The sequence below is a fragment of the Siniperca chuatsi genome, linkage group LG4 (assembly GCF_020085105.1).
Source record: "Siniperca chuatsi isolate FFG_IHB_CAS linkage group LG4, ASM2008510v1, whole genome shotgun sequence".
NCBI classification, from domain to species: Eukaryota; Metazoa; Chordata; class Actinopteri; order Centrarchiformes; family Sinipercidae; genus Siniperca; species Siniperca chuatsi.
The window spans coordinates 1,408,658-1,427,359 of record NC_058045.1 but is presented as its reverse complement, the minus strand read 5'-3'; the positions used below and the strand labels follow the sequence as shown (position 1 = coordinate 1,427,359).

The 18,702-nt window shown below is 40.2% G+C and overlaps 1 protein-coding gene and 1 long non-coding RNA gene across 4 annotated transcripts in view; one reads left to right on the top strand and one right to left on the bottom strand.

The window, feature by feature from the left end:
* Positions 1-8,918, bottom strand: part of cfdp1 (craniofacial development protein 1) — a 27,271-nt gene extending 18,353 nt beyond the window's left edge. For 2 of the 3 annotated variants that reach the window (XM_044193705.1, XM_044193706.1), the window contains exons 1-4: positions 8,553-8,916; positions 7,175-7,301; positions 5,536-5,755; positions 5,095-5,204 (exon numbers count right to left, since the gene is read on the bottom strand). In XM_044193705.1, coding sequence (XP_044049640.1) covers positions 5,095-5,204; positions 5,536-5,755; positions 7,175-7,301; positions 8,553-8,622 — 527 coding nt within the window. In that variant the 5' untranslated portion in view covers positions 8,623-8,916. Of the gene's footprint in view, positions 1-5,094; positions 5,205-5,535; positions 5,756-7,174; positions 7,302-8,552 lie in introns of all 3 variants that reach the window. The other variant, XM_044193708.1, reaches the window with a different exon arrangement.
* On the top strand, positions 7,557-18,702 carry LOC122875021. The gene is made up of 5 exons (XR_006377727.1): positions 7,557-8,321; positions 12,768-12,869; positions 15,207-15,417; positions 15,675-15,825; positions 15,973-18,702. It is a non-coding gene; the product is annotated as an uncharacterized LOC122875021 (long non-coding RNA).

Here is an 18,702-nt window from a genome sequence, read left to right as displayed (position 1 = left end):
CCACAGAATCCTTCATTATCGGACCATTATTTAATAACTTTTGAACTCCTATTACTGGACTACATGACATTAGGCAAAAACTCTACTCTAGATTAGGCTCGAGTCTATCTGATAGTGCTGTAGCTACATTTAAGGAAGCGATCCCATCTGCATTTAATTCGGTGCTATATCTCAATATAACAGAGGACTCCTATGCAAATTGCAGCCCCTCCCAAATTGACCATCTTGTTGATAGTGCTGCAGGCTCACTGCGAATGACACTCGATTCTATCGTAGCCCCTCTAAAAAAGAAGATAATAAAACAAAGAAGGTTAGCTCCATGGTATAACCCCCAAACCCAAATTAAAGCAAACATCACCAAAACTGACAGGAAGAAACTACTACTCATCATTAATAGAGGAAAATAAAAACAACCCCAGGTTTCTTTTCCATGACAGAAAGTCAGCATCGAGCCATGTATTCCTATAGCCCTCAGTAGTAACGACTTCATGAGCTTCTTTAATGATAAAATTTTAACGATTAGAGAAAAAATGAATCACATCCTACCCTCAACAGGTACCAATTTATCTTCAAACACAGGACCTTTAGAAACAACTGTAAAACCTGATATATATTTTTGACTGCTTTGCTCCTATTGACCTTCTTCAACTAACTTTAACGATTAATTCATCTAAGCCATTAACCTGTCTCTTAGACCCCATTCCAACTAAACTGTTTTACTTTTAGTTAGAACTTCTTTACTGGATATGACCAATCTGTCTTTATTAACAGGCTATGTATCACAGTCCTTTAAAGTAGCTGTAATTAAACCTCTTCTTAAAAAGCCCACTCTTGATCCAGGGGTTTCGGCCAACTATAGACCTATATCTAACCTTCCGTTTCTCTCTAAGATCCTTAAGAAAGCAGTCGCCAATCAGCTGTGTGACTTTCTAAATAACAATAGTTTATTTGAGGATTTTCAGTCTGGATTTAGAGTGCATCATAGCACAGACACAGCACTAGCAAATTAACTTTTAATTGAATCAGACAATGGACTGATGGTCTCTGTACTTGTCTTGTTAGATATTAGTGCTGTGCTTGACCGCACCAAGCTGGTTTAAATCCTATCTATCAGATCAATCTCAGTTTGTACATGTTAATGGTGAGTCCTCCGTGCACGCCAAAATTAGTCACGGAGTTCCACAAGGTTTTGTGCTTGGACCGATTCTATTCACCTTATATATGCTTATTCTAGGCAATATTATTAGGAAAAACTCCATAAACTTTCATTGTTATGCGGATGATACCCAATTATATCTATCAATCAAGCCAGATGAAACTAACCAGTTAACTAAACTTCAAGCATACCTTAAGGACATAAAAACATGGATGACCTGCAATTTTCTGATGTTAAACTCTGACAAAACTGAAGTTATTGTACTTGGCCCCAAACACCTCCGAGACACATTATCTAAAGATATAGTTGCTCTAGATGGCATTGCCCTGGCCTCCAGCACCACTGTAAGGAACCTCAGAGTTATCTTTGATCAGGATTTATCCTTTAACTCCCACATGAAACAAACTTCAAGGACTGCCTTCTTTCACTTACGTAAAATTGCAAAAAATCAGGCACATCCTGTCCCAAAATGATGCTGAAAAACTAGTCCATGCATTTGTTACTTCTAGGCTGGACTATTGCAATTCCTTATTATCAGGCTGCCCCAATAAGTCCCTTAAGACTCTCCAGTTGATCCAGAATGCTGCGGCACGTGTACTGACAAGAACTAGGAAAGAGATCATAGTTCTCCAATATTAGCTTCTCTGCACTGGCTTGTAAAATCCAGAATAGAATTTAAAATCTTTCTCCTACAAAGCTCTTAATGGTCAGGCACCATCGTATCTTAAAGAGCTCATAGTACCTTATTACCTAGAGTCTACAAAAGTAGAATTGGAGCCAGAGCCTTCAGTTATCAAGCTCTTCTCCTGTGGAATCAGGTACCAGTTTGGGTCTGGGAGGCAGACACCATCTCCACATTTTAGAGTAGGCTTAAGACTTTCCTCTTTGATAAAACTTGTAGTTAGGGCTGGCTTGGGTGAGTCCTGAACAATCCCTTAATCATGCTGCTATAGGTCTAGACTGCTGGAAGATTTCCCATGATGCACCTCTTTCTTCTCTCCGGAGCTGCAGAGACTGGATTTGTGGTTGTGGGCCACCTGCAGCCCCCGTGTTCCTGCTTGACAACTGCTACTACAGTTGTTGTTATTGGCCTTGTTACTATTATTGTCATTATTATTCCTATGACTATCATTCCTATTATTATTATCTTATTAATATTACAACTAGCATTACATTATTGCTATTTTAAAATTCTAGGTGGAATTTGCATTCTCTCTCTCTCCATCCATCCCTCCCTCTCCCCCCCCTCTCTCAAAACCACGGCAGCGGTGGATGGCCGCCCACCATTGAGTCTGGTTCTGTCCAAGGTTTCTGCCTCTTAAAGGAAGTTTTTCCTTGCCACTGTCGCCAAGTGCTTGCTCATGGTGGGATTTGTTGGGTCTCTGTGAATAATATTAAAGAGGACGGTCTAGACCTGCTCTTTAGGAAAAATGCAATAAGATAACTTCTATTATGAATTGGCGCTATATAAATAAATTTAATTGAATTGAATATGACACAGACACACAGACAAATTAGGCTCCTGTTTCTGGTGGATCGAACATATTGGCTCTTAGATCGTTTATTTTCTGTACACTCAGTTCGGATTTGAGTGGGTATGTTTGCTCAAAAGATTCTCTGTGCTTTGTCTGAGTAGACTGCAGAGGGCCCAAAGAAAAACAGATTCCCAAAATATTTAGAGCCCAATTGCAAGCACAGTTGTAGTTCAAAAATGATTTAGGGTCACTTACACTTTTCTGGACTGGTAAACAAATAAAAAATCATGTATTTGGCAAATGACAATTCACCAATCTTGGTTAACCTTGGCATCTTACAATGTTGATTAATGTGCCCTTTGCCTAACAAATGTATAAATACTAATACACAAAAATGACATCCTTTTTATCCAGAAGCCATGATAAAAGAACAAAGTCCATCAACACATATCTAATCTACACAGCAGCTGAGCTCATTCTGCATCTAAACCTTTGTGTTAAAAAGTAAATAATAAAACAGGATGTAGGTCAGCCTCTCCCTATACACACATGCTATATAAGGACAAACACGCACGCGCGCGCGCACACACACATCTGTCTGTGTCTTACTGTGGAGTTAGATAGGGAATCTACTGTATATGAGGAACAATTGCTGCATCCTCTGGGATCATCAGCACTGCACAGACTCCACAACCACTTGCATCCATCATGGCGGCTCTAAAAAGCTTTCCCTGTTATGTATGCTAATTATATGCAGCCATAATTACATAGAACACACAGCTCCATAGATGAAGAGGATGAACATTTTGAAAGAGCGAGTCTTGTCTCAGGCAAGAGAAAGATATCTGAGTTCCAAGGAGAATAAACTGAAAAGACACAAGAGCAACAGCAAGCTCAGGTTATGGACATCTGGATACTACTTGAAATATTGTACTATTTGGAGCCAATAGCCACGTTCATTGAAAAATAAATGTTCAGACAAAAACTGTCTACGATGTTTACATCCCAAATTAAAACCGGCAGCATTTATTGTGGCTCTGGGGATAGGTTACAACCATCATCCATGTACTAATCTTATGCTTGTGTAATTACAGAGCACACGGCTTCATGCATAATCAATCAGATGAATTATACACAGGATCATATTTGGTTTCTGAATAAAGCCCACTCAGATGTAAACGTTTAGGATGGGACATTACTTGTTCCACATAACTAGCATCCTGTCTGGCTGCTGGGGCGTGGCTGTCTGTGTGATATACAGTTTGTTCTTACACAGTAATAATTATACTGTTTCCTATAGAGCAGGTCTAGACCGTACTCTTTACAATATTATTTACAGAGACCCAACAAATCCCACCATGAGCAAGCACTTGGCGACCGTGGCAAGGAAACCTTGGACAGAACCAGAATCAAAGGTGGGCGGCCATCCACCGCTGCCGTGTTAGGTCTTAATTGATCATTATTGTGAAAATAGTAAAAGCCAAGCTTTTTTATTGTGTGCACATTATGGAGAATCTAACAAGATGTCTAGACACTCACATCAGGTTCTGTCCATGATGATTAAGAATTAATCTAACACGGCAGCGGCGGATGGCCGCCCACCCTGAGTCTGGTTCTGTCCAAGGTTTCTGGCTCTTAAAGGAAGTTTTTCCTTGCCACTGTCACCAAGTGCTTGCTCATGGTGGGACTTGTTGGGTCTCTGTAAATAATATTATAAAGAGTACGGTCTAGACCTGCTCTATAGGAAAAGTGCAATGAGATAACTTCTGTTAAGAACTGGCGCTATATAAATAAAATTGAATTAAAATTGACAATATCCTAATAATAATAATATATTTATAATAATAAATAATAATTCAGGGACAGTTATGATCCATATTCATCAACTCTGATTGGCTGAACATATTAAGTGGCTGAATGACTGTACAAACCCACCTTGAGAGCCACATGAAACTAAACTCATATCTGTCTAAAGCCCAGCAACAGAGCACTGCCAGCAAACTGTTTTTCATGGTGTTTACTCATCCAGACTGTGTGACTGCGCATTTGTGTTTGTGTGGCCCCACCTACTGGTCAATGTGAAAATGGTTTGACATCTAATTTGAAATCATCAACATCATTTATAAACTCCCTGGACAATTTTAGATTGTTTATGTTGTGGAGTATGGAGATTGCACTGAATGGATAATGAAGAATTATAGTAACAGAATGTTAGGAACTCAAGACAACATGAATACATGTTTTTATTAACTCTAAGGTTTATCTAATGTATCAACTACACTATATTTCAGTTAAGTGTGTGCTTGAAAGCTCTGATTTAATTTTTTAACAAATTAAATGCTTTTACATGTTCATGGCCCTTGTTTCCTTTCTTCCAAAAAACTATTTTGTGGTTTATAAAAAACAAATCTTTTCACAGGGAGTCAAACTGTCTCAAAATGTGAGGATGATTCAGAGCCATACCTAACTTCTTCTCCAGCGAAGTCAAAAACTTTAGTGATGGTGACTTTAGCAGGTTCTGATGCTTTTGTTTCTGTACTCAAATGAGCAACCTTCAATACTGAGGAATCATCCTGAGGATAAAAACAAAAGAATCAATCTAAGTGAGAGACAAAAATTATAGACACATACAGAAAATACTGCAGGTTTGATCATTAATGCTCTGATGATCTGGGCTATATTGTTAATCCATTTAATATATTTAAAGTACCCTGACATATCTGGGTTTAGAACATGGTACCCTGTGAATGTTTCATTTTGAAACATGGTACCCTCTGACTTTACAGGACAATTGCCTGAAAGCATCATTAAAAAGTTTGGTTTAGAAATTGGTACCGTCCAAGTGTTTACATTTTAAAATACAGCACTATCTTAGTCTAACATTTGGGTTTAGAACATAGTTACCTTCTGTACGGTACTTGACTGTGAGGCAGGTGTGGAGTCTTTGGGTCTGGATCCAACGTCAGACAGGAAACTCGCCCAGAGGTCATCTGATTTTTTCTTCTGTTTTGCATCATCATCCTTCTCTACCTCAGTGGGTTTTTCCACCGCTTCCTGTGCCTCTTCTGCTCCACCTCCATAATTCTCTTCCTTGTCTACTTTCAGTACTCCTTTCTTCCTCTTTCTGTAGATTTTTTCAAGGAGGTGAATAAAGGTCATCATCATTGGCATCATCTTCTTTTATTCAGAAAAGCCTTAGATTTCTCTTATGTATCTTTGATTAAAGATAAAACATAGTGTACTAAATGCAAATGTACAGAGAATGTTGTTAATTGGATAAAAATGGTGGACATTTCTGGTCAAGAATTTAAGAAAAGCCACTGAACATGCCTGCTGCTAAAATACTTTTTATCCAAGATGTGGGAGTAAAATTTTCTTTCATGTCTTTGTCCTCGTTCAGTGATTCAGAACAAAATGGGAAACCTGGGGCGTAATATTCATTGCACAATTTCAAGTCATACTGGGGACACTGGGTGGCATTTCAGTGCTGGAATCAGCCTCTGATCACAACCATATCATAATTTGTAATGTTCATTTGTTCATTATTGGGGTTAGACTAGTATCTGACAATATCAAAATTTATATTAACAAGTCAAGCCCTTTATGTGAAAACATTCTAACGTGGAATTATGACTGTAATCCAAACGAATGTACAAATTTCCTTTTTGTTATTAAACAGTGTTCCAGAGGAGAGGGTTAATGTTTCATGGTTCTACATCAGGGTTTCACAAACTTGCCGTGCCCGTGACCTTATTTGCAGTTAGTGAAATTGTCGTGGCCCCAGCAATTACAGAGTTGTTATGTATAGATGTCAGTGTTTCCCATACATTCATTTATTTGTGGCGGCCGCCACAATATCTATATTGACTTTCTATTTTTTTTAGTGCATTTCGCTCAGCCCCTCTGCCCCGCTCTCTCGCTCTCTGCACGTGATACGAGCACACAGAGCAGAGGGCTATCCGCGAGCGGCAGAAAAGCATCCTGACGAGGGAGAATTTCTGCTCCGCGTGCACACAGTGAGTTAAATGCTGATCATTTGAAAGCTTTTAAGTGCACCTGTTGGTGCTGATGTCATTCAGGACTATGTTGGTTTCGATACGTCATTAACAAGCCTCCACACGTGGCTCACCTGCTGTTGTGTGTAGGAATTAAGTAGAATTAAAATGGTGAAATAAGAAATACTAGAAATAGGGTAATATATGAATGTATTCTTTCAAATATTATAGCCTGTATATAATATTTTCAATAGATAAATATTACACACACCCCGTCACCGTCCTCGCCACAGTTACACTGCCATTCTGTGGAAAACACTGGATGTAATATTTGAAAATATTTGACATTTGATATATAGAGTATTAAAAATATCAACATGATAGAAATCTTAGAAATCATCTGCAATTCCATGTGGGGTCATAATTCCAAGGCTGAGAAACGCCGCTTCAGAGAGTACAGGAAATCCAGATTTCGCTTCATTTTCTCTGTCCTGGATCCACTGTCCTCTCCTTGACTGTCATGCCACGAATCTTTCAAGTCCTCTCACCTCATACCGATGTCCTTTTTCTTTCTCTTCTTCTTGCTAACATTGTCAGGATGTGGCACATCATCATCCCTGTGCAGAGGGTCTTCCTTTTCACACTCATTAATGTCATCCTCGCTGAGGTTATCATCTGAGGAGAAAGAGAACAGGAAGCAGTGTGAATGAGAAGAATAGGATGTGAATACACAGATATCAACTGATTAACAGATAGGGCTGGGAGAAAATTCAATATTATAGTTTATGGAATTTCAGCAAAATCATATAGTGATGGTATGATCTAATCTCATGTTACTGTTCTACAAATTTGTGTTGAGTTTTTTGTTTGACACATATAAAAAGTTTGATCTCATGTAATGCAGTGGAACACCGTTCATTTACTTTCAACATCAGTTGGATTATTTGCATACATTTACCAAATGTGATATATATCACTAGTCGAAAATATCTGTACTATTATCTTGATAATGATTTCGACCCTATCGCTAAGTGTTAGCAACGCAGGTTTCAGTTTGGTATATATCAGGCTTATAGACTTCACCTCACCTTGATCTTGTAATCTGTCATTATGATGGAGATAAAATAAATTTAACAAACAGCCTAGGAAGGTATTGGATTGCATTAGATTGGACAGATGTACCTAATATAGTGGCCACTGAGTGTACATAACTAAACAATCATACATTGCCAGTGTCTACATCTAATTTATCCCACTGGCCAAATATCATCTTGTCAGTAATCAGCCTTCACTCCATTTTAACACTGTATGAATCTGTCCAGATGTGCATGCAAATTTACCATAGCTGGCAGTTGAGTGAACTGATCAGGAGATGTTAACCTGGCATTGGGGGAGGACCGTTTGTAACACAAACTATGTGTAAATGAGTCTAATAACGGTTATCAACGACCATATGACAAACGACAGGGCAAAATAACGGTGACCACCGTACAGCAGAGTGAACTAGCTGATCGAAGATATTGAAAATGTGTTCAAATAAATGCTTCTTGATGAGTCAAATTCAAGCCGAAATTAGCAGCAGACTAATTTTTTTGTAGTGGGCTGAAGACTTAATCATCGAGGTGTGTATGTTTCCCGAGAAGCGATTCACCACAGCACAGTCTCTCAACGCAAGTAAGGACGTCGCGTCAAGAGGTTAATATGTAACACTAGAGCTAGTTTATCATGTTTAGTGCGTAACATTTGTGGGTGAACTATTGTTAGCTAGTAATCTCATGTGACAAATGTATTTGCTACAACACTTAACCTAAGCACTTAACGTTAAACCCACTAGAACCCTCCATGCGATATTTCCTGCAACGTTAGCTAGTTATTTAGTTGCATTTAGTTCCGCTGCATTTAACACAAGGTTTTTACAGTCCTCACCTGATGGGACATAGTCTGCATCTTCATTAGACGAATAACCATCAGAGTCGTAGTCAGAATAGTTCATCATTTTGGAAGAAAAGCTTCAGACTAGTAAAATAAATAAAAAGGGCTGACAAGGCGCCAGTATGTTTACTACTAGCTTATTTACTGCTTTCACAACGTTACAAACGCAACCCTAACTGGCTACAAATGCCCACATGCTAACAACAACAAAGCGAAAATGTTGTTTTATCAAGTCTGTAATAGATATAAATAAATTCAGTGTGCCAAATATATGAAACAGGGTACTAGTGTAGCGTTTCTAGAAAGGAGGAAAACAATGTGACTTCCTGTGGCGACGACGGCAAGCTCAAAGGTTCAAACTTCTTCTTCTTCTTTTATTTGACTGGCGGTTGGCAACCAGCTTGCAGGTGCATTACCGCCACCGACCGGACTGGAGTGTGGAACAGTAGCTTGGCAGACAAATAAAGACAAAAAAGTAAAATAAAATTAAAAAAAAAAACAATAACGGAAAAAGTACTTTCAATTCAGATGTAATGCTTGTGAGTGCTGCCCAACTATCAGATGCAATTAGTGCATTATTTGTGTTGTTTTCTTCTAACCATTGCAAAGCTATCAAAAGAGCTAGGAGCTCAGCTGTGTATACTGATCAGTGATCAGTGGTTCTTTTCCTGACAGCTCCTTCACACTGTGGTATGAACACTGCAGCTCCTGCACGTCCAGTCTCAGGGTCTTTTGAACCTTCTGGAAATAACACCAACTTATCTGCAAAGTGCTGCTCAGTGTAAGTTTGTGCTGTCCTCCCAGCTGATCCCTGTTCAGATTTCTTCCTCAGTTGTTGCATAATAAAATCTACTATAGGCATCAAAAATAGCCGGGGAGGAATAGCTGAAGGTGGGACTGTTGGACTGTATTGTATGTTACATAAACCTAAACTTTGTGCTTTTATATCTCCTATCCATCCAAAGCTTCTCTAATGTGTTTCATTGAGCTCCCACCCGTCCAGCAGGAGGCCTTAGCAGGGTGAGAGCTACTGTGTGCCTGCAGATTACCCAGTGTGCCAGCATGAGTTTCACTCTTCGTGTCCATAATGACATTTCCCCCATTTCAACTTGTTGAACAACTGCTGGAGAGGATTTAAATGCTCCACTGCATATTCTTAGTCCTTGCACCTGCTCCACATCCAGCTTATTAAGGTGACTCTCTCCTGCCGACATATAAGCTACACATCCATGATCCACTGTAGCTCTCACCAGGGCCTGGTATACGTTCACCGATGATGCTCTGGTTGCTCCCCACCTCGTCCTGACAGGCTTCTTAAGAGAGTGATGACCTTTTGACACTTGTCCTTTACTTTATCGATGTGCTGCCTCCAAGTCAGCTTTCCATCAAACAATACTCCTAGAAGTGAAGAAGGTGAATCACATTCACCTGCTCAGGTCTTTGGCCATATAGTTTCAGGGCTATTGCTTTATAGCGTCTAGAAAAACACATCACTTGTGTCTTTGCTACGGATAACTTAAACCCCATTTATTCGCCCACTGCTCCACCACCGCAACTGCAGCCAGCAGTTTCCGCTGTATATATCCCAGATTTGACCCCTCATCCACAAACAGCGACCTCCCTATCCCGTTCTCGACTTGATCAAAGATATCATTGACTGCCCTGCGGGGTTCCATTCCACTTTCTTGAAAACGTGTTAGCCTCTCCGTTACCTTTTGCTCCATAGTTTTCCCCAGTTGTGAAGTAAGTGCTATTGGTCTACAGTTTGAGGGGTCTGATGGGTCTTTACCGGGTTTCAAAATTGGTACAATGGTTGACTGTTTCCATGCAACTGGAATTTGTCCCAAACGTTGTTAAACAACATTAATACTACAAGGAGTGTGCTGTCTGCCATATGAGCTAACATCCTGTAGCAAACATCTTTTCCTGGTGCTGATTGCTTTGTCTTTAAGACACATGGCCCTCTTTAATTCAAACCAACTGAAAGGCAAGTCTAAACGTTCTCCTGTGGTAGTTTTTTAAACATTTACCTATGTATTCTGTATTCTGCGAATGAACAAGAATGTTGTCCCTACACTGTCTAGCTCTTACTGATACATTTGCTGAACTGTGAACCTTGGCTGATGTTTGTGCCAGAAGTTCTGCCTTTTCATTGCTGACTGCTGTTTTGTTGCTTCTTAGCAACACTGGTATTATTTAGTTTCTCCTAATTCCACCCATTCTTCTGATCCTTCCCCATACATCAGACAGCTGTGTCTCTCCCTGTCCTATTATAATATTGCTTCCAGTATGTATGTTGAGTTGTTCTTATACTCCAAACTACTGCCTGTGATCTTTTGTACTGATGTTTCTGATGACTGATGTTTTTTAACTGTCTGAATGCCCCATTCCTTCTTTTTACAGCTTTCCTACAGTCTTCATGCCACCGCGGTACACTCTTACCTCTGCTCCCTGCACCCTTCGCTATTGTTTCCTCTGCCGACTGGATGATGACTGCAACCAACCTTTTATTGACTTCATCCCTGTCTGATATATGTTCTCTCATTGATTGCACTTTCCTTGTTTAGAGCACTGTTATACCTAGTACCTCTCCCATCATTCACACATACTAATCCCTTCTCTATGAATTCCTCTGTGATTGAACCATTTGCCTCCGTTTTCTTACTCCCCCACAGTGTGTTATGTGCGTTGAAGTCTCCACACCACACCACCATACAATGCAGCTGCCAACCCACAATGAGCAGTGTATCAGGGCACAGCCTATTACATGGGTTATAGTAATGAATTATTGCTAATTCATTCTTTCCTGCCCAGATCTTCACCACTATTGATTTGTGTTCTTTCCCTAAATGAATCAGATTAAACCTCGTCCCATCCCACACAAACGTTGCCACACCACCACCTTTCCCAATCTTCCCATCATTCCTAATTGCTGTATATAACCCCGTATTATGAAATCCCACTGTGTCTCAGCCATGTTTCTTGTATGCACATTATATCAGGTTTATCTTTTAGATTTGAAACAAATTTTTTGAATTCCTGACCATCTGCAATAAGGCTTCTTGCATTCCATTGTAATATAGTTAATGCCATGATGATCCACCACCCCATGATTGTGAGCTAGACGTCCCTCCATTTAACATTTCCTTAACTTCCTGTCCAAGATCCGTGATTCCCAGATATGTTTCTGCTGATTTAACTATTATTTTGATCTGTTCTGTCTTCTTATCTGTTTGTGCAGAACAGTTTATTACATCAACCATGAACAATAGAAACTCGTTTTTCCCCACAATCAGTGTGCCTTGCTTTACTTTGCTGCATCCTTCACACCGTATCATTTTGTTGCTCTCTGTATTAACTGGCTTAGTGTTGGATTTGTCTGTCTGCACGGCTACTTTCTTAGCTGCTTCGGTAAATGTAATCCCTGGAGAAGTTTTCAGTCGCTGTACTTCTGCTGCTCTGACCTCGCACCCCCGGTAAGCAGAGCTGTGTTCCCCTCCACAGTTGCAGCACTTAAGCTGAGCTCCTCTTTCACACTTTCCATATTCGTGTTCACTGGCACATCTCCCACTTTGTTTGCCTTTGCACACTGCCGCTACGTGTCCATACTTTTGGCATCTCAATGGTGGGGGGTTATAAGGCCTGACCTCGTAGCTCATATACCCCAATATATGTTGGACGATTGTCTTTCCTCATCAAAAATCAGCATTACTGACAGGCTGTCGTATTTCTCTCCATTACGAGTGGTTTTCAGGTGTTTTGCTTCAGTCAGTTACGCTCCTGCCACATTTTCTTTAATCTGAGTCGGCACACTTATGGGTCTTCCCGAACTTCTTTTTATCACTTACCTTCGATCTTATTTAATCTGATAGCCTTGCCTTGTTGAGTACTGTCCCTGCAGAGAATCAACAGTGATCCATTTCGCAGCACTCCCCGGGTTCCACTCACCAAATGAGGAACCTTCTTGAACCAGTTTAATGATTGCTTTGTAGTCTTCGATTCGATCGCCTGTTACTACTATATTTCGCTTATTATCAGTCTCTTCTGAGTGTGAACTTTCATTTTGCTGCCTCTGTTTTTTACGCTTTCGCCTACGGTTAACCCTCTGCACAGTATTCCAACCTTCATTTTCCCTGCCACCTACTTCCATTCCGCCTAGCTCACTTCCTGATCAGTCACTTCCCTCTGCCATCTCCTCTCCATTCACAGCCCGGTTGTGTCTCCGCCAAAAACCCACCCGCCTCCAAGCGCTATCAGAGACGGTTCACAAGGTATCGTTGGTGCTATGTCCTACTGCCTGATTTTCCCTTCGTAAGTATGATCCCCACCATAAGTATGATCCATAGGAACAATACACAGAATTCTCTGTTCCTATATTCACATTTTATAGGCCTAATTCTTCCAGTTATATTGTTCAAGGTAATCATTCATGGCCCAGGAACACTGTGAAACAAAAAGTAGAAAGCTTGAAGATAGTGGCTAAAATGTTTGTCTTGTGCACTATTTTGTCATTACTCCTGATGGGACAAAGCTATTTAAACATAGTACTAAATGTAACAATTAGGGTTTAAAGTAGTTATGGAGTACAGGCAGAGAGAGTGAAGTAATCATTACAATCGAACTCATCTACAGCATTAAGGTAAGTAAATAGGGAGCGACACAGCCACTTTGTTTCTCTGCTCTGCACACCTGTGGTTCATCCATTTGGGTCCGAGAAATTCTATGAAAAGACCAAAACCAACAATGTGTTAGTCCGTCTTTCAGTGCTTTTCAATTTCCTGACCCTGTCTATAGCACTTGGGGTCATTTCCGACCAAATGTGCAATAGCTAATATCTTGTGCGAGTTAGTACACTAAATTAAGAGCTGCACATAAACCTACAACACAGCTTACTAGGATACAACAGACTACAATGGAATGTAGTCACAATATACATTTGCTCAACCAAACACAGCATACACGCTGATTCTGTTCAACAGTTGGTCCATAAAGTTTTAGTTACAACAGCAGACATTGTCAGTTAAAGTATTAACATGTACAAAAGCACTAGACTGGTCTTTCAAAACTGTAAGATGCTGATGTGGGAATACATGCAGGCAGAAGACACATCACATTTAAAAAAGAAAAGGGATGAAGGTAAGATAAGATAAATGATGGGATAACATGTCTGTTCTGAAGACAATCACAAGGGAAAATAAATCAAGGGCACCCTGAATAAGGCAAATAGGACCCCTGAAGACTGACCATATACAGTAAGCACCTTATTTGAAAGTGTGTGTGTGTGTGTGTTTCATGTTCTTATATCCCGGTGGGGACTTTAACATGAGTGCACACTAACCCGTGGGGACTTGTGTCACCGTGGGGACAGAAATTACAGTTAGGTTAAGGTCAGGGTTAAGGTTAGGCCCTTAGTTGTGATGGTTAAGGCTAGGGTCAGGGTCAGGGGCTGGGGAAATGTCAATGACTGTCCCCCACGGGCATAGTGAAACAAATGTGTGTGTGTGTGTGTGCATGCATATGAGTCACCTAATGAATGTTGTTGGTTGTTATACAGGGCTAAATTACTGATCGTGACTCTTGCTGATCAGTCCAGGACAGAAAATGAGCAACGATGGGGAAAAAAGGGGGGGTTAATAAGGTAATACCACTTAAGAGTTCATAATGCTCCAAACACACACTGGAGCTACTCCAGAGACACTGAGGTAGACATCTTGTGGACCAATGATACCAAAAGCTTTTTTTCCCTCAAATAGGTTTACATTCTGTTGTTGCAAAAGTAGACATCATGTAGGATAGAAACTAAGTTTGAATTTGTATCCCAAACAAAAGTCTTGGAAATCAGTGGGCCATTTCGGTTTAAAGGAAGAACACAGACTGTATTTCACAGTAAAGATCATAAGAAGCTAAGAGAGATGTTCCCACAAAGAGAGGCAGCCATTATACCTTCTCTTCCCAAATAACACATAATTGCCGTGTCACGATGTAATGTGTTTAGATGGCTAGCGTGCAGCTCCATTTGAAGATGACCTAAATGACGAGTGATTAAGTGTAATTTGCACATATTATTAATAGCAGGAGGTGACAGAGTGGTGCTAGTCATCTGCTGGGTTTAGTGGAGAGGACAGTCAATTAGCTCTGTGATCAAATATACAAACCAAGTAAAATTACTTGATGTTCAGTTTGGTTTGATTGTGATAACCATTAGCTGAAAGAGAGCTCAATGATCAAATTCTGGAGTGTTTCCTCCTCTCTAAACATTTTTTTGATAATGTGATATTTCATATAACAATGTTACCAATAGTGATGCTGAGATTCTTTTAACAATTATAAAAATAATATTAATACACTTTATTTATATAGCTACTTTATTTATTTAAACAGTAAAACATAGTAAAAAAAAAGTACATTTAAAAAAAGGAAGGGAGTAAAACAATTACTTTTTTCAAATTTACATTTCTGAAATGTATATGTGTTGAAGAATTAACAGTATTTATGCTGTTTAGAGTGAGAGGAACATAGCTACCGTTAGTTAGGTTGCTTACTTTGTTCATTTAGTCTTACAGTTTTGGCATCCTGTTTTTTTATTTGAGGTTACGCTATACCGGATGTGAACCTCTTAAAAAATGTAACTACATGTTTGGGCTACAGAAACTACAGAGACACCAGGTGGAGGCAACAAGAACTGCGATTGGCTGCTTGGACTGCTGGTGTTTGATGACAGTGAGGATTATAGAGAGTGAGAACAACATGAAGAAAGTTGAAGAAAGTCTTCTCCTTTGCAGTAACACACATCTAGCAAAGCCATTCCACTGCCGACCTTCTGCTCGCCTCACTCACAGCTCTTTATGGATCAGTGCAGGTAAACTGAATAGTCTCCTCTTCAGGAATGGGACATTGTGAAATAACGTTTTAAGTTACCTGGATGAAACTTCAGTTCTATAAGTGTGTGTGTAGCCCACCGTAATCAAATAATGGAAACGCAGTTTCTTTGCAGAATATAATTAAAGTACGATATGGTCTGATCATATACATACATACTGTACATCCACCACTGCGGTGGTGAAATCAACGGGCGAAATCCCAACATTCAGGTATAAATCAAAACCTGTGCTGTAGGTACCCACAGCTGGACGTCTGGATGTCCGTTAACCTCTTGCGTCGAGACGTTTACACCCCTCCCATGAGGAAGGAGGAAAGCTGCAAATGCAACACAGAGCTGAGACACACAGGGGAGAAAGAGATGGATGAGGGAACGGGGATTGGAGAGGTGAAGAGTACTGCAACATGAAGAGTGATCCTTTTGAAAAACATCTCACATTTTTTTTGTACAGACAAAATATCTCTTTATGACTTGTTACTGTAACAGGACACCTTTCTTACACTATACAAGTAATGTTTTTTTCTCTCCTTGCAGCTCTGCATTTCCATATTAAGGAGATGAAAGAAAGAGAAGTTAATTTACAAGTCACAAAGAAGGAGGAGATGAATGACTGAAGAACTTATACAATAACCAGCCCTGATCTGGCCTCCTCCTCCTGTCACACTGAGGATGAAACTGCTCAGTGAGAGATTCTCGTCATCCAACAGAAATAGAATTTTAATCCGAAATGTCTGCTGTTTCTCCTGTTTCTACTTTTGTATGTGACTGTGAGAGTCGTCAGACCTCTGATGGACTTCAAGTGCGCATGTGTTGCTGTGGATCCCAGGATGATCCCAGCCTCTCTAAATGCTAATGGTGTGTGTAGGTGAGTGATAGATTTTCCAGAGAGCCCTGCTTTAGACCAGCAGGGAAGCACAAGGAATATAATCCACCTACAGCTACTGAGGCTTCCTCATTTCACAGCAAAATAATCGCAATGACCCAGCAATACTTAGCTTCAGATTTAGGAGCTGTATTATCAGGGGAGACCTGCGTGCCTTATGTGTCATATTTTTGACTCAAGATACATTTTATGGACACCATCAGCTTGATTTGAAGATAGGAAAAGATCATTTTGGTTTGATACACCTTTTGTAGTTTTCCACCATTCCTATCAATAATTATTATCATCGAGTTAATATCTGAGATCTAAGAAAACGGTGACATCACTAAAAATAAGCCGCACACAAGCAGTCAGACAATCAGACAGGTTGGAAACAAACCTACATGTTAGACAAACTTATTTGAAGAGAACTACTGTAAACGCCCATCAGTTTACAGACCTACTTCGTGCTTCAACTTTGACCTGCTGTACTTAAAGTAGTCCTGAACACAGTTTTCCTGTGCAATGAGGGATTATTAGCGACATTTAAAGTGTGCTCACTTTCAGTTTGTTCAAATAAAATTGGTTTGGATATAAACTGTTGGTTTGTTTACAACCTGTCTGATCGTCTGACTGCTCGTGTTTGTTGACCCATTGGACTTCATTGTAGAGATGTTACTGTGTTCCCAGCAATTAACTTGGTACGTACAATATTACGGTATCATGGGGGGCACATCTAGCAGGCAGCACTGGTGCCCCCAGGTATGCGTGTTCTCCCCACTGCTCTTCTCTCTCTACACCAATGACTGGACCTCAGGGGACCCGTCTGTTAAACTCCTGACACTGAGATGAATGAATGCTTATAGTTTCAGAGGTGATTTAATTGGTCGGTAGAACAGCTGGCCCCAGTCTGGACCATGTGGTTTAGATGGGCTTGAACCACCACTGGTAATCAGCCTCATCTGAGATGCTGATGAGTCTGCAACCAGGCGGGAGGTTGAACAGCTGGCTCTCTGGTGCAGTCACTACAATCTGGGGTTGAACACACTCAAAACTGTAGAGATACTCAACAGCACTGTGTTGGCCGAGGAAATCTTCACATTACACTTAAAATTACAAATTTCAGCCTCATGGTGGCGCTAGAGAAAAAGTCAGGGAATCACCAAAGTCTGCAGGATTCATCCTCTGGGGATCATGAATGTTTGTACAAAATTTCATGACAATGAATTCAATAGTTGATGAGATATTTCAGTCTGGACCAAAGTGGTGGACCAACCAATCGAAAGGCTGGTATTGCCATCCATAGAGCCAGCAGTTAGTGAGTCTGCTCTCTGCACATCTATGATGGTCTGGTTTGGATCGGCCACCAAACAGGACAGAAACAGACTGCAATGAACAGTTAAGTCTCCAGAAAAGATGACTGGTGCCAACCTGCCCACTCTCCAGGAATTGTACACCTCCCAAGTCAGGAAATGGGCAGGGATAATCATTGCAGACCCATCACACCCTGGACATAAACTGTTCCAACCTCTCCCCTCATGTAGACTCAGAACACTGTATGCCAAAACAATCAGAGACAAGCAGTTTCTTTTCTCAGGCATCACACTCACAAACAGTAGAGGTCTAAAACCAGTAACCCTGCAATACTAAATCATATTATACAGATATTATAGTTGTGGTAGAAAATGACTGAAATGTCTATGTGAAATTGCTGAATCACTGTTAAATCATCTGTTGAATAACTCAAAAGGGGTACAGGAGAAGGTACAGACTGTCCAGTCATAAAGATTAGAAGACCTTGGGGTGTCTCAATTTCTTGAGATATGCTTGGAAACTGGTTAGGGGTTCAAGCCCCAAAGTGGACCATCATTGGATGACGCTTAATAAAAGTTGTATAAAGCTTGTTGATATCTTATTTGGTTTTCAAGATATTGACCAATGAACTTCCAAAGGGGCGTGGCTCACCACATAAATAGACCAAAGTCAATAAAGTTTGGGACAGTCATCACAAAACTTCCAGGATATGTCCATAGAAGTACCTGAAACATACCCTGAAAGTTTCTTTCAAATCAACCACTGGGGGGCGCTACAAATGCAAAAAAATGGGCGTGGCATAACACAAATCAGAATACGAATCAGACATTGTTTGTTTTCTTCATTCTATTTGTGAAAATGCAAAAAAGAGAGGAGATTTCACTGCTTTTGTCACCTCTAGGCCACATCTGACCAAGTCCAGATCAAAAGCTTTAAACTTCTAACGGTCTGTGTTGGCCTGAACCCCGGAATTGCCGCTTGCGGCTGTATTTCTGACTGGATTTTGGTGTTTAGAGAAGAAGTCAAGTCAATTTTATTTATATAGCCCAATATCACAAATCACAAATTTGCCTCAAGTGGCTTCACAA